This window comes from Falco cherrug, chromosome 6, assembly GCF_023634085.1.
Source record: "Falco cherrug isolate bFalChe1 chromosome 6, bFalChe1.pri, whole genome shotgun sequence".
Lineage (NCBI taxonomy): Eukaryota > Metazoa > Chordata > Aves > Falconiformes > Falconidae > Falco > Falco cherrug.
Window position 1 is genome coordinate 53,225,020 of NC_073702.1, and position 15,486 is coordinate 53,240,505.

The 15,486-nt window shown below is 39.7% G+C and overlaps 1 protein-coding gene across 1 annotated transcript in view; it reads right to left on the reverse strand.

Moving 5' to 3' along the window:
• Positions 1-1,446, reverse strand: part of PDE7B (phosphodiesterase 7B) — a 181,051-nt gene extending 179,605 nt beyond the window's left edge. The window contains exons 1-2 of the mRNA XM_055713436.1: positions 1,297-1,446; positions 1,016-1,130 (exon numbers count right to left, since the gene is read on the reverse strand). Coding sequence (XP_055569411.1) covers positions 1,016-1,036 — 21 coding nt within the window. The 5' untranslated portion in view covers positions 1,037-1,130; positions 1,297-1,446. The remainder of the gene's footprint in view (positions 1-1,015; positions 1,131-1,296) is intronic.
• Between the last annotated feature and the right edge of the window lie 14,040 nt (positions 1,447-15,486).

Sequence of the window (15,486 nt, forward strand, 5' to 3'; positions counted from 1 at the left end):
TATGAAGATTGCTAGTCATTGAGAATACATGTATATTAATGCAATTAACAACAGAAATCAGCTGTGTTGGCTGAAATTATTTTTAAGACCACTCATTCACACACACACACACACACACACACACGAGCTCTGACAAGTGGCTCCTCCTCCTGTATTTTAGAATCACACTCCTGAAAACAATGTTAGTTTTATGCTAGCAGTTGCTTTTGTTTCCTGCAGCACACACTGTCCACTGTAATGCTTCAATACTCATTCAAGGCAGATCGCTAGCTCAAATATGAATTGAACCTATACGCCATCAAACAGACTCCAGGCTACATTACTTCAACTTCCAAGCAAATTTCTACTTTTCTCTGTTTAAGTAGCAAAAGCTATCTGAAGACTGGTGTTGATATAAGACGATCAGCTCCCTCCCTTCCCACTGAGGATCTGCTTGTAAGTCAAAGCGCAGGCTGCTTCTTGATTTTGAACTTCTGAACCCAAACCAAGTAAAGCAATCTAAGCATGTAGTAAAAAAAAAAAGATGTGGTACATGTACTCCGAAAAATGAGCCTGGTATTCTTTTCTGCTTGACCTGTTTATTGCCAACTCTTTCTCCCTCTGCTCTAAACTCTCAGACTAACTCACAGCCCCCTCAAGATAAGAATGAGTTTCTGCTTTCTTCTCCCTTCATCGAAGCCAGCCAAGTCCCAGGTCTCCTCTCCTGCCACAGAGCAGTAGGAAAACATACAGAAAAAGCAATCACACTTTCCTCGGTGGGGTCAGAAAGAACTGCAATAACAGACTCTTCCCACAATCTTCTTTCGCCATCAAATGGTTAAATCAACATGTTAAAATTTTTATCTAGTTTGAATAAAGAGAAAAAGGGAGGAAATTCAAAAACCGGTTGCTGTAGTAACAATCACCACTAAAAATCTTTGCCACTAAATAATAGTATTATCTCCCTCTCCCCCTCGCAATTTTAGTTTCCCTTCAAAAATAATCATGCTGCCTCTTTCAGATTTGCTGTACATACCTCAACCATTAAACAAGACATTTAACCATAGTGGCAGTTCTGTGACCTTTGAATGCCGTGAAATCTCTAAGCGGTGCAGCTTGTTCATGAAGACTTGTACTGCAGAATCCAGTAACTGCATCCAGGATTAGGAATGGAATTAAGTAACAACGGCAAACAAAAATAAAAAAATAATAAAAAAAAAAAAGGGGCGGGGGGGGGGGGGGGGGGAAGGAAAAGGAAAAGGGCAAAAAAAGAAAAGAAAAGCTCCCCAAGTCCCCCAACCCGGCCAGTCAAACCACCTTAAGAAGGAGAAGGGCTCGGGCGGAGCGCACTCGGCTGCCGGGCGCGGGCCGGGGTAGCGCTGCCGCTGCAGCCGCCGCGGGCGCGCGGGGAGGTGCTGCCACCGCCGCGGGCGCGCAGGCCAATCCGCGCGCGCCAGCCCGCGCCCGCGCTGTCAGCCGCGGGCAGCCCTCGCTGTTTATGTTTCCTCGTTTCGGGAGTGACGTCAAAGGGCTTAGTTTTTCCTCTGCATGTGCTATTAATTTTAAACGACTACTATAGGAGGAATGTGGCAGTGATTTAGGCAGCCTACCCTACACGAAAGAAACCAGAGACGTGATTTATCTGTCCTGGGTTTAGCGCAGAAATATTAGAAAAAAAAAACATGGACATAAAAATCTAGTGAGAGGGGCTGGAAGGATCCAAAATATCCTCACAAAATGGGGAAAGGCTATAAATGTGCTTATATATATTGAAGTATTTGTAAATACACCCGAGATGTTTCCCAGTGAGAGCCGGGCTATTTGTATGGGTCATGGTGCAAAACCAGCGCCGATTCTGCCCTTGCCCTGGAGTGAATCAGGAGCGGCTTCGCTAATTCAGTGGTGTCACACCAATATAAACCTGGTGAAAGAGATAAGACTGAGGCTACCATACGCATCCCTTTATCGATCAGCAGTAGGTACATTGTGAATTAGTGGACTTCTTTCATTGCTCCATTCTAGTCATGGATGCAGTCGCCCTTGAGCTCTGCTGCCCCGTGCCAGCACCTGTTCGTTCCACCAGCAGGCCGCAGCTCAGCTGTGCTCGCCCATGAGCTGTGCTGTGGACCAGCACTCAGGGTTTTACTTCATAACAAACCCCATGTCAGAAGGGAAGAGGCAATGGCCAAGACTGGCTTCCAGCATCACCGCACCACTGTCGATGGAGAAGTTACGCAGCTGAAGCTTCAAAAAGCAAGTAATGTATATCAAGGTCAATTAGCATGGGCAACAGAGGCCATAACAGCACAGCGTAATTGATAGGAGGTCAGTTGACGATGATAACTGTTTAGTTATCTTAATCATTTTCACTTTATTGATTTGGTTTTCTAGGGATTCCTTTCGAAGAGATTGGTTTATGAGGCACAGTCCATTCCTAAATAGTCTTAATAGCCTAACATTTAATTTTAAAACACACTTAAGTGCTTTTGAAAGTGCATAGGCTGACAGCTCTCAAGAAAGAAATCTCTCAACAATCCACAGAACAGGTACAAAAATAGTAGAAGTAATAGGAGCTTCTCCATGACCACCAACTGATGTTAGCAAAAATGTTACTCCAGGCAGGCCAAAATATTTAATGATTGTTTTCTCACTGAAAAGTCTGCCTGTGCTATCACTGCTAATGTAATCAGCTTCAGCAAAAAATGCTAAGGGTTATGGTGCTGTAAATGCTGAAATAACATATTTTAAAAGTATTAAATAAGGTAAAGATTTACAAAATTAATTAGAGCTCATTAAATTCATCTGACTGTACTTAAGAGAACTGTATGAAGCAAAATGGAATGCATAAATAGGAATAATATTTGTCGTACACAGAAAATCATCATGTTCATCTTCACTTAGCATTGGTGAGGGAGCAGCTGAGTACTGTAGTTTGGGAATTGCACTTCAGGGACCAGTTTTGGGAATGTCAGTTTAAAATGACATGGGTTCCAGTGAGAATAATCTGGAGTTTGTGAAGAAAGGCTGAGATTGGCATTGTTTAGTCCAGGAAAGGAGAGCTGGTATGAATTATTCGCTATATAAAGGGTACATTTATCTAAAGAAAAGAAATAAACAATACTAGAGTTTATTCTTTGGCCTGGAGACATTATCTGTCCTTTAAACTCTTTTACAGCCTTCACGACGACATAGCTGCATCTGAGCTGGCAATAAGTCTCAAACCGTGCTTGGGAAGTGACCAGGATGATGCCCAGACTTTGTGGGGGCCCGTTCTAGAAACGTGATGTTGTACATAATCAAGGCCCACCACTTGGGCCTGTGTTCTGGCTCTGTTTGTTTTACCAGTATAGATAAAAGCAATTTGCACAGAAGAAGGGAATAAAGTTTTCTCTGTATTAATTGTGGTTAGAAAAATAAACTGCAGCAGAGGAGAGTTGTTTGACATAGGAAAAACTAAAGGCAGGACAGTCATACACAGAAATAGATAGGTGGTGATAGTCTGCAGTGTCCTGTTACCAGCTATTTTTAAAATGATGGTTTAGCAACCATCATTCATGGGCTGTTTTGATAGAGCTGATCCTAGTCTGGAGTATAGACGTAAGAGTAGGAGATTTCTGAATGGCTGTTCCAGTCCCACTTTTCCCATTTTCTGCATAGCTATAAGCATCAGTCTTATTAATAATATTATTAATATTATTAATAAAAATATAGTAATAATAATATTACACTGTGTTTAATGAATTACATGAACATATGGTACATTCAAGTTCTGCACAAGGTCTCAGATAGGTGTTGCCTCTCTCCTAAAGAAGCTAGAGGTTACTTCAGCCTCCTGGAATCATGTGGCTTTCTGACAATAAGTGGTCATTGTGGTTTTTACAATGTAGATGCTTCTTGGAAAGATGGAGAGGCCTGGAAGCAGTTATGACTGCAGTTTCTACTTAGACAAAGATAATCTCAAATGAGTACGTGCATGTATGGATGGGAAACAGATTGCATGGCTGTGCAGGGTGTTACAAGGAAAACCTTGGTTTCCTCAACATAACTACATGTTCCCATGGTGGGATAGAAAGGACTGCTGAGAAGAAATGGGCTTCATCTAACAAAGAAAGAGGGAAAACCATTAGCATTTTGGTAATCTGATCAGATATGTGCTAAAATGGCCTGTCAGGCTGGTGACATGAGCGTTCAAAAAAATCTGACCCACAGTGGCCTATATAAAAAAGCTGAAAAAATGAAAATTCTGTGATTCTTTGAAAAATGTCCGTGGAGGAAGAAGAAGAAAACAAACCAACTGATGCTCAGCCCAGATGTCACTACAATGATGTAAAATACGTTGAGAATAATAGAAGGAGCTGGAAAACTTACTGCAAGATCAAAATTACAACTTAATTGACATAACAGAAACTTGGTGGGGTATAGTCAAGTGGATATGTGACTGGAATACTAGTATGGAAGAGCACAGCTTGTTCAGGAACAACAGGAAGGAAAAAGGGGAAGGAGATTATGCCACATATCTCACTCAGATGTTCAGAATGCACCAGGAAACATGTATTGAAAGCCTGAGTGATAATACAAAGGAAAAGAATGTAAGCATCACTGGGGGATCTGCTGCAGATCCAGGCAGATCAAGTGGATAACTCTTTTTGTTAGCAATTAACAGGATTTTCTGAGGCACGGACTTGGCCATAATGGGAGATTTTAATCATGCAGCTCTTGGAAAAAGAGCTGAGCTGGGCTCAGACACCTTGGTTCATTCTCTTCAGAACCAGTGTTCAGAGTACATTTGGGAATCCCTCAAATTTATGAGCCTGTTTTTTTGAGCTTGACTAAGTAATTTATTGTACTTCCTTTTATAGTCCTGGCTCAGCACTGGAGGCACTTAATATTGTCTTTAGCTACTCTCCCTTCTCAACATAGATGGCACACCAAGGCATGCTGTCTCCCACCATGGGATGGCATTCCTCTTCTCAAATCTTCAGCCCTTCCACTGTGGTCTTTGGAAAGGAACTTGGATATTAGAAAGACTGCTTAATCTGCCTCATCCAAACCACACTGCTTGTACCCAGACATACTCCCTGAAACCTAAAAAAAAACCCCTAAAGTCATGTGAGTGCCAATCAAAATTGTGTTTGCACATGGTGGAATGGCAGGCACTGTGCATGGACAGGCGAAAAGATGCCTTCTTCCTAAGGTGCCTTCCAATTTCTTCCCGCTTCTTTATTTCTAGTCTGGCCATCTTTAGGAAGGGCTCCAGCCTGGGAACACATTGCTCTTCATATTGCTGTCAATGAGATCTGAGGCAGTATAGTAGTTTCAGAGTGTGGGAATACAAAGTGGAAAAAGATACATTCTTTTCAAGCTGCTGTCACTGCTGAATGAATTTATGACTAACTCTTCCTTTCCACATCCCTCAGGTCCCCCTGGAATTGCTCTGAAATACAAGGTTGTAGATGTTACAGTAATTCCCAAAGGTGTTGCTGCTTTCCCTTAGGACATGAATATGTAAATCTAAGGATGATGAAGACTGTGATGAAACTTGTCCTTTGCTAAGTTTGTTGCAGTTTTCTTTGTCAGGGGACAATAAAGGTGAAGAACTAGAGCAGCGGCACAGTCTTCTGTAGTCATGAAAATAAACGAAGGAGAGTGTGGCCAACCACAGTCAAAGCAGCAGTGTCAAGGAAGTTTATGATCACCTCACCCCAGGACAGCAGATCTAGTACTCTTGCAGGTGAATTTATATGTTAAGAGGGATATATTGCTGTTGGGGAACTTTTTAAGGCAGATTCCTCCAGGGTGAATCATGTGAAATGCTGGACAGTGACAAGATGTGGATATTCTGTGCCTGATTATTTACAAATTAACGCCCTCAGGTTGCTTGTTACAGATGCAATGAACAACTGGAAGCACCCTCGGTGCACAGCCTGTGGAACAGACTCCCTTACAGTTCTCTCTACCTGGGATCTGTGCAATGTTTTCGGTATATTTACAGGCAGCCTGTGTGACCTGTCAGAAGATGCTGTTGGCGGGTGATCAGCTGAGGGTCAGGGTTGTTTGGAATGACCGACCCAAGGCCAGGATGCAGAGGGCGGCATGACTCAGAGAAGCATGGAGGTAGGTAAGGGCATGATGTTGTTTAGAGCAAGGTGGTCCCCAAAGGAGGACACAAGTTGCTGATACGCTGTATACCTCATTTATCTGAGCCATAAAGCGGGTTTGTTGGTGCATAATTTAGACTTCTGGGCTTGACTTCATCTGACAAAGTGCTGTCATAACAAGAATACACCATTTCTGATAAAGGTGTCTACAACAGGGGAATGCTCTCCAGCTCCCACAAACTTATGTGTGCATTATTCTGTCTGTCTTTCCAGCCTTGATCCTACCTACCTATTGTCAGACATCTTTTCCAATACAATTTAGAAATTCAGCTGTTTCTGGCAAATATCTTTCCTCTAACTGTCCCCTATGCCCTATCAGAGTTCCCAGTCTCCTTTCCGTTCAGCATCTGCTCTCATCTGAATTGCTGAGTTAAAAAAAAAAAAAAAAAGAAAGTCTTTCTTTATATTACTCTCTTTCCTTTAGCTTTCTCTCTCCTTGGAAAGTGCAAAGCCAAGGACATATGCACAGGATAAATAACGGTCCCCTCTCTTATAATATTTGTTGCAACTCAAATACGGTTCAGGAATCTCAGTTTGGAAGTGGTTGAGGACAACAGTTGTTATCTGAGCCCAGCTGTTACAGTGAGTTCCCAGACAATTTGGGATGACCTTAGACGTTTCCCTGGCAAGGGAGAACACAAGGGCATTTGGTCAGAGGTCAGCACTAAGGATTTGTAAACAGCCTCCTATATCATAGGGCAGAAAAGGAAATCTAAGGATGTACAGAGCTTTAGGTGCCCATGCATAGGTACCCCCAGGATTTAGGCAGGTACAGTGCCGAAGGAAGAAGGAAATTGACACAGTAGGAGGGTCTGGGGGCTTGAAGGTCCCTAAGTAACAGTAGAAGAAATAGATATGAATTCTATGTACTGGTGACAATTTTTCTAACAAGGCTAGGGAGAAAGTACTTAGAAAGCTACTTCTATAGTTTATAAAAAACTAACATCACATTACTGCTTTATAAAATTTATATTGTCTGATGTATTAAGATCTATGGAAAATAACTTGTTTTGTTTAACCTAAGAACATTTGGAGTTATGTAATGTGACTAGATTTTTAGAAAACCTCTCCACTTCTATATACTTATTAATAGATTTTAGTGATTGGAAAGTTCCCAAATAAAATGGATTTTTTTTCTATTGAGAGACTATAGAAATAATTTCTCATCTATGGATTAGGTAGTTCACATAAACAGCATTGGATAAGCTCAACAAGCTTCATATAGGGTGATGAAAGCATCAGGAAGTTTCAAATGCCCATTATCCTGGGGAACTGATCTAGAATATAGTGGGACCTTGATTTTCAGAAGACATAACTCCTGAATTAATTAAAAAATAATTGCATACATGAATATTATGAACTAATTTAGGGTCCAGTCATAGTCTGGTTTCTGTTTTATAGTGTTTACATGAGTTTCAAAGGGTGTCAGCTGGATTACTAGTGAAAAGGTCCACCGCATGTCTTGCTCTCAGTCAGGCTTCCTGGCCAGTAGTGCACAGAACAGTGGCAAATCCCCCTGTCAGCGCAGAGCCATACTAGCAGAGATGTAGTTTGCGCTGCTGCTGCAAATGCTGCATATAGGCACAAAGGACTTCACTATCTGGAACGAAGAAGCTGACACACAGTTCAAGCCATCGAAAAAGAAGGATGAGAAAACATTGTTGTGAATGACTCATATTTGTTTTAGTGATCAGTCCAGATGTGAAAAATTTTGTTTGCTTGCTAATGTGATTTGATTGCAAAACCAGGAAAATTATGGCAGAACAGAAAGGTGAAATGTTTAGTGTTCTCCCTTACCTGAAAGATGACAAACTTTCTTTTATTTTGGCCAATGCTGAGTACTTTTGTCTTCACTTTGATCACTCATAGGTGGGTGGCACAACTTCCCTCTAAAATCCAAACAAGTTCAGAGAAAATTTTCAGTTGTAAAAAGCAGCAAGATCAGCAAATCCAAAACTTGTATCTTTTTAATAGTACTGTTGCTGATACTTCTCCAAATTCATCCAGCCCTAATTTGTACAAACAATTTTTGTTTATCTGCTTCTTTTCAGCTAGTAGATTATTTTATGAAGCTCATGGTGTTTAAGACAGTTGAAAAAAATAAAGCAAAAGCAATGTTATTTTATGCCACAAAGGAAGTTGAAACAACAGAAAAACAAGAACCAATTCTGCATTGAAGGATTAAAAGCCGTGTCAGAAAGGTCAGTATATCAGTTGGTGAAACTGTAGAAGTGAAAAAGTATTGCAAGAAAAAAAATAAATCCTTGTTTGTTCAGCTAAGTATCTTATATTTTATGGCCAACAGAGGTAGGAAAAGTAGTGATATGGTAGTTTTCAATTCAAAACTTCTTTTTTAATATCTAAAAATTTGTACTGCATCACAGTTTTACACAGATAAACACACAGGTAAATATTTTCTTGAAAAATACTGAGGAAAATTGTACACAATTCCTAATTTTTCATTTCAATATCCATAAACTACGAAGAGTTGAATCCTTGCTTTTTCTTCTTTTTTCCTACCTTTATAACATTTTAGTTGCAGGACTTGATTGTTGCTTATGAAAATCTTTGATCAGAAGTTAGAATTAGAGTGGATTTTGTAGAATAAAGTGAATTTCAATTTATTTTAACAATTAGGCATTTCACTATGTTTTTCAGATTTTGAAGATTTCTTTCTTATTTTATTTTAGCAGGCATTAATAGGCATTGCTTGAAATGAAACTGAGGCCAACATTTTTGGAACAGGATTATTTAATCTATTAAAGGGAATTTTACCTTTTGCATGAAGCTAATAATGATTTATTTTCTTACCCTGTTGAACTGAAATGTGGTAGCATGAGCCAGCAGGTATAGGTCTTTAAGTTGAAAAGAACATTGAGACATGCAAATGAAAATTAGTGAAAATCATTTGGTTTTGCTCAGCAATTAGAACTTGCACATGAATAATGATTTGGCCAATCAGTTGTATAGATGCCCACCTATTTTATTCCCTTTCACGTCCTTGCTCCACAGCCTGCATCACACCTGTGTTTCGGGATTCCCATAGAGCCTGCAAACATTAAATGGGCTCTCTTCAGACAATCTGCGACTCTACAAAGTTGTACTTATTTCGTGGTATGTTACATCTTCAATATACAGAACTGAATACAAATTGTTCCTCTGTTTTATGTATTAATCAGAAATAGCGAACCCTGGCTAGTGCCCCTCCCCAGTACTATGACTACACACGCTGAGTTGTAATCCTAACTCACTGAAGTCTTCCAGCATTTGATTATTTTGTTTCATTACTTGAAATTAGTCAGTGTAGTGATAGAAGTAGTATAGTCAGATGAAAGAGAAAAACACTCCCTAACAAAACAAAAGGAACAAATTCTCTTAGAAGCATACAACAGTCATAAATTCTCAGCAGGTCTAAAATCTCAATGTTAATCTCTTCCATACTGCAAGGTTTGAGTCTCAGTTTTTCACATTTTTTTTTAACCTATCTTGTTTAAATCATCTCAGTGCTATGGTGTCTGAAATGCAAGCCAAAACATAACTTCTTTTCACAGAAGAGGAAGGACGTTGTTGGGGTCACAAAATTCCATTTCCTTAGCACCTTACACAAAAACATCCCTAATTACCCCACCATCACACACATGTAAAACAGTCTGCAAAGTTAAAGAATATGTGGTAATGTATCATCAATTAACATTTATGCATTAGTGGATCAGTTGCTTTAAAAGAACAGTAATGATTTGCAGTGGTTTTCTATGCAGTTTGAATCTTTAAAGGAATCATAACTAAAACTTTTTAAAAGAGGAAGTTGAAACTGGTATGAATTCATTCAAATGCTAAAAATGTGAATGCTAGGTAAGGTAGGTAAGAGTCATGAAAATAGTGGAAAGTATTGAAGATACATAATGCATCAAATCTTTGATTGAAGTCAATGGGAGTTCACCATTCACTTTAACAGATTATTACTGCTATACTTTATGATGATATACTTGTGGTGAGTATATTCACTGTTAACAGTGTAGAAATACTTCAATCATGCTAATCTTTGCATTTACTTTACATAGATTCAGAACCTTGATAACAAACAGTTAAGACACAAAACATAGACACACTCAACTCCTCTTGTGCAGGCAGATCCGTTAAGGACAAATACAGGTTGCTTTGATGTTGTGCCAGCCATCTGCAATTTTGTAAATTACTATTAGAATACCGTAACATTTTGAGACAACTTGCCTTGGCAACACTGACATAGAACAAACCGTTAACTTTTTGGTCAGCTGCTTTCCTCCTTTTTCAGTTGTCTGATTCCAAGAATTTGTGATACATGTTTTCACAGAAATTAACCAAGACCATAGCTTCCCCCTGGCTTTGCAGGCAATAGATGAGGTTGGGTGATGGGTCATTATTCCCTTAGCTCCTCAGCCTACCTATCACCTGGAGGCTGCTTTCCTTGCACCGATGTGCTTTTTGGAGCTGCTTCATGTACAATTTGAGTTGCTCTTCATGTGACAACAGTGACCTGCATGAGAATTGTCTCCTCCAGCAATCTGACTTCATCTATTCCATGCCCCAATACAGTTTGTTGATTTTAAACCCAGGATATATAAGAACCTAGGTTACTGGTAATTATGGGGGATTGCATATAATATTGCATATAGAAATACTTGTTTTAATGTGTCCATGGGCTATTGTAGGCACAGATTAGCTTACCTAGTGCTTAGATTTATTTTTTTAATGATTAATGCTATCTTACACACATATTCCAGACTTGCAAACACATGTAAATGATGATTTGAAAATTTGGTTCCTTTCCTATAAAATGCTATAAATCTTAGGATTCATCTTTTCAATTTCTTTTAATGTAGAAATACTATCAGTGGATAATTCTAGTAGGACATCAGAAAAGTAAATTCCAATAATTTAAAGGCAGTGTATAGCATTAGATGTAAGAAATAACAAGTATACTTCCTTTGGGACTATATGCGGTGCATTATGCATTCAGTCTGAACTTCTGATGACACAAATGTGGTCCCAAGTAGGGTAGAATAATTATCACAACAGTAACACACTGATCTGACAATATGAATATTTCTGTTAATTAGCATCAGAGGCATTTTTTAGCACACCAATAATTACAAAGTTACTGTGGCATTCAGCCATTGAACTATATTACAGATAGGATGTAGCTACCAAGGCCCCCTAGATTTTGAAGTAAAGAGCTCTCCTTTAGGGTGATTTAGGCTGAATTTTTAATGGCATCAAACAGGACCTCAGTTAACGCTCCCTGTTACTGCATCTGACCTACCTGCCTCCTGAGCACACACTTTTGCTTTATGAGCTGAATCCTTTCCCTGTAACCTCTGCAGATCCACCACAAACCAGGTGCTTGGTGTCCCTGCTTTGCACTCTTAAAATATGCAATCCCTTTCCCAGATGCTTGCATTGCTGAGGTGCATACAGTGTAGGTCTCTGATTTCTGTCTTTCATGGTCCTTCTGTCTGAATTTCCTTTTCAGAGTCACGAGGTTTGTTAAACACATGAAAATATGTTTTTCCAACTATTATTCCCCAGTAACTATTAGGAATTATGGTCAAGCCAAGCTAGGGGATTGAATTAATCTCCTGAAGGTCAATAAAGACATATTAAAATAGCAGCTAAATAAAGACTATTAAAAGTAATTTCTATTCCATTCAATTGTCAGGTATGGCTACATATCCTGTGCTTCTACAGTTTGGGTCACATCTGAGACTCCAGGTTATTGTGCAGCGAAGAGAAAACACAGACTCAAAATGCTAGGAATTACAGCTGTCATGCTGAAAGGACACCAGCCACTCACACTGAAGTGCAATTGCCCTTTATCTAAGTTGTCTTTCTAAGTGGCATTTTTCTGTGATGACTAAGATCACTTGGTACCACAAAACAAACCAATGTCTAATAAAGGCAAACCTGACATAAATGGAAACTACTAAAGGACAAAAATGAGCAGAAAAGAGAGAAAATTTTACCAACACCAAGCATTAAGGAGAAGATATATATATTTTTACATGGTCCTAAACCTTTCCAGTATGCTTAACTTTAAATCCTAAAGGCAAAATGTCTCACCCATGAGATGCATAAATGGGCTAAACATGACTCAGATTAAGGGCAAAACCAAGCACGTGGCCCGCACTGTCACACAGAAGGAGATGAGCTCCATGATGCTCAGAGATTAGCTCAGCTACACAGTGAGGACCAGGAGAGATTTGATAGCTGATGCCTTGTTAAAACAATAGCAGCATTACAGACCACTCTCACAAACTGAGATATCGACTTGTCTGATCAGAATTGTGAAACACACTTTGGTCTAATCAATCTGCCTGGTTTAACATGAACAGTGTTTTTTACTTCTGAAGTCCCCATTTAGATTTCCCTAGCTACACATAAAATCCTCTCTGAACTGCAGTTACACACACACACCCCCACACACCCCCCCCCCCCCCCCAATGTATTTCTTACTCTTGCTTAAAATGTCAGTTTTTACCATTATAAAATTCAAGTGATCTGTACCTATTCCAAAGAGTGGACAATATGATGCTAAGCATGGATGAAAGTACCTGTTCTTTTTCACATTGGTCAGTCACCCTGTGGAAACAGTGTTTCATGAAAGACTCCTTTATTTTTCAGTTAGCCACACCATCCCATCCCATCCCTGGAATTTCAAGATCAGAGGACAGCAGAATAATTTATTACAAAGTTAGCACACATTTAAAGAGAATTAGTTCAAAATTAAACTTCTTTTAAAAATGTTTGACATTGACTGAAGGAACAATTCTTTAAAATGAGACACTTCTATACTTTGTATGTTACTGTGTCTTTATCTGCACCTTCTGTTTTCACTGCTGTCTTGCTTAGATTCATTTGTAATTATCAGATAAACACTAATTGAGGCAATAAGCAATTGCAATCATTATTTGAACTAGTACTAAGGAACAGAAGTTGTACTGGATGAAACACTGACACTAGAGAAGACAGCTGAGATTGGATTAGTATAGAAGTTAGGTATTCTGACTCAGGGCCTTAGGTTTTAGTCACAACATGAACCAAAACCAGTTAGTTTGTGTTTATTATTTGTTGGGACTGAAAAGTTTCAAGAAAGATTTTCCACTGTGACTGAGTGCAGAAGCACTAGAAATCTGCTGAGGAAGCATCTTCTGCCCAAACATGAAAAGCCTGAGAGATTTGCCTGGCTGAACTTGGATACAGCATTATAAATAATGAGCATGTGTCCAAGAAACAATGCTGAATTCCAAGGTTTGCTGCATGCCATTTATCTCTACCACACTAAAGAGCTATAGGAGCAAAAAAACCTGTCTAGGGTTTGCCACTATCCCTGTATCAGAAGTTGTGCTCGTGTATATTACTGGAAATTTTTAGTTGCATTGCGTACAATGGATCTCTTATGCAGTTGCTGTTCTGGAAGAATAGAACTGTCTATGCTTATTGTAGCAAATGGACAAAGGAGAGGAGCAATAAGAGCAAGCAGTAGGCAGGGGAAGATCTGGCTTGTATGTTGGATTCAGCCTAGTACTTGAATTTGTCCATTACGTGGCTACAGAAAGATCCCACCTTGTTGACTCACCGTGCAGCTTTTCCCCCTACTCCTCCCAGTTGTATCTATTACTACCACTGCTTGGTTCTCTATTTGGATGCTATGGTGTCTTCCCAGGCTTCCCACGCATTGTAGAACAACCGGTAGGACACTTCCCAAGCTCTCAGGGGCCTGTTGATCACACTTGTCTGCATCACTTCGTAATTGCCTTTCCACCTTCAGATCCAGAGCTCTACAGATTTGGGTGGAAATAAATTTTAGGACAAATAGCAAAGTATGGTGGGAAGAAGGGGGCAGTCAGGTCTCCCTGATCTCTGTATAGATCTGAAATTAGAGCTATCCTCTGCTATCTGAAATAAAAATCCTTTCTGGAGGTCTGTCAAGAACCAGAGGCAAGGTTTCCAAATCATCAATTTGCCAAACGTGGTGCTTGCTGTCTCCTTCTCCAAAAGAGACGTAATGTTTTCTAGTTCTCCCTAACTCCCAGTCTAGAGAAAAGAGGCATTTACAAGTCCCCATAGTTTGGAAAGGGAATTCTGTGATGTGTGCTAGGCCATGTCAGCACAGGCAGATTCAGGCTGCCCACAATTGTTTTGCCCATGTTTTGTGCTGCTGCTGAATGAGCCAGCTTAGACGTGAGAATCACAGAAAAGCATCCAGGTAGACAAGACCTACATGCAACTCTTGAAAAGCCACTTTGATCTTTGAACAGCACCATATAGCTGCTTATAGAAAGAGTGGCTGTTCTGAATGATGGCAGTAGCCACAGCTCGGCAGCAGCTGCTGTCTTCCAGAGAGGCAGGGTTCTGCTGGGGAATCCATGGCTCCTTTGAAGTTCTTGCAGACAATGCATCCACATTGCTGTAGACAACTGCTTACCAGAAAGAACTGTTGGACCCAGCAATAACTACACTCAGTGTGTAGTAGTAATGGCAAAAGGCTGGAACTGAGTTATGTTTTTTTCTGTATTGTACTAAAAGACTGAAAAATAGTTTTAAAACAGAAGTATGTTCCATTAGCACTACCAAAAATGTGAAACTGCTGTCTCAAAAAGAGGGTCACATATTTTACTTGTGTTTCTCAGCACCTTTTACTGCAAAATCCTGGTCCATGACTGACAAGGCAACACCAGTAACAAGCCGAAATTTCTTCTTGCACTTCCCTACTACATTGCCTTATTGCACTATGAATTTTCTGAGAGAATGAGGGTTTCTTTAACAATTATTAGTTAGAAAGCATTTGAAAGTGTAATAGGCGTGCACATACAACACTTTATTAATTCTTTTGCTGTTGAACATTTCACTGAATATACCTATTCAGTAAAGCAGAGGAGCTCATGAAATTAAGTGGCTGCAAAGCACAGAGAAATTCCTTATACATCAGCTCAACGAAAGTGTGAACCACTTTGATGGTTAAGACACGCTTCACTTTGGCTGATGTGCTCAGTTCAGCTGCGTCACTTCCATCAGGTCAACTGTAAGTTTATTCAGGACCGTTGGAGAAAGCTCCTTATTTATTAGGAGATGTGTACAAGCATTACTTGGGAAAAGGGGAAGTATTTAAGCTTTTCTAGTATAACATATGTTTTATAAATCTGAAACTCACCGAAGTGGGTATTGCTCTGGAAAAATAGAACAGGATGATGATAATTACTAAAGACACTCATTACAGTAATCAAGAGTGGTAGAGGTCATGCAAATGAACACAGTTCAGGGAACAGGATATGAGACACTTTGACTTCTCTGGATGGAGGACAGGGAAAGA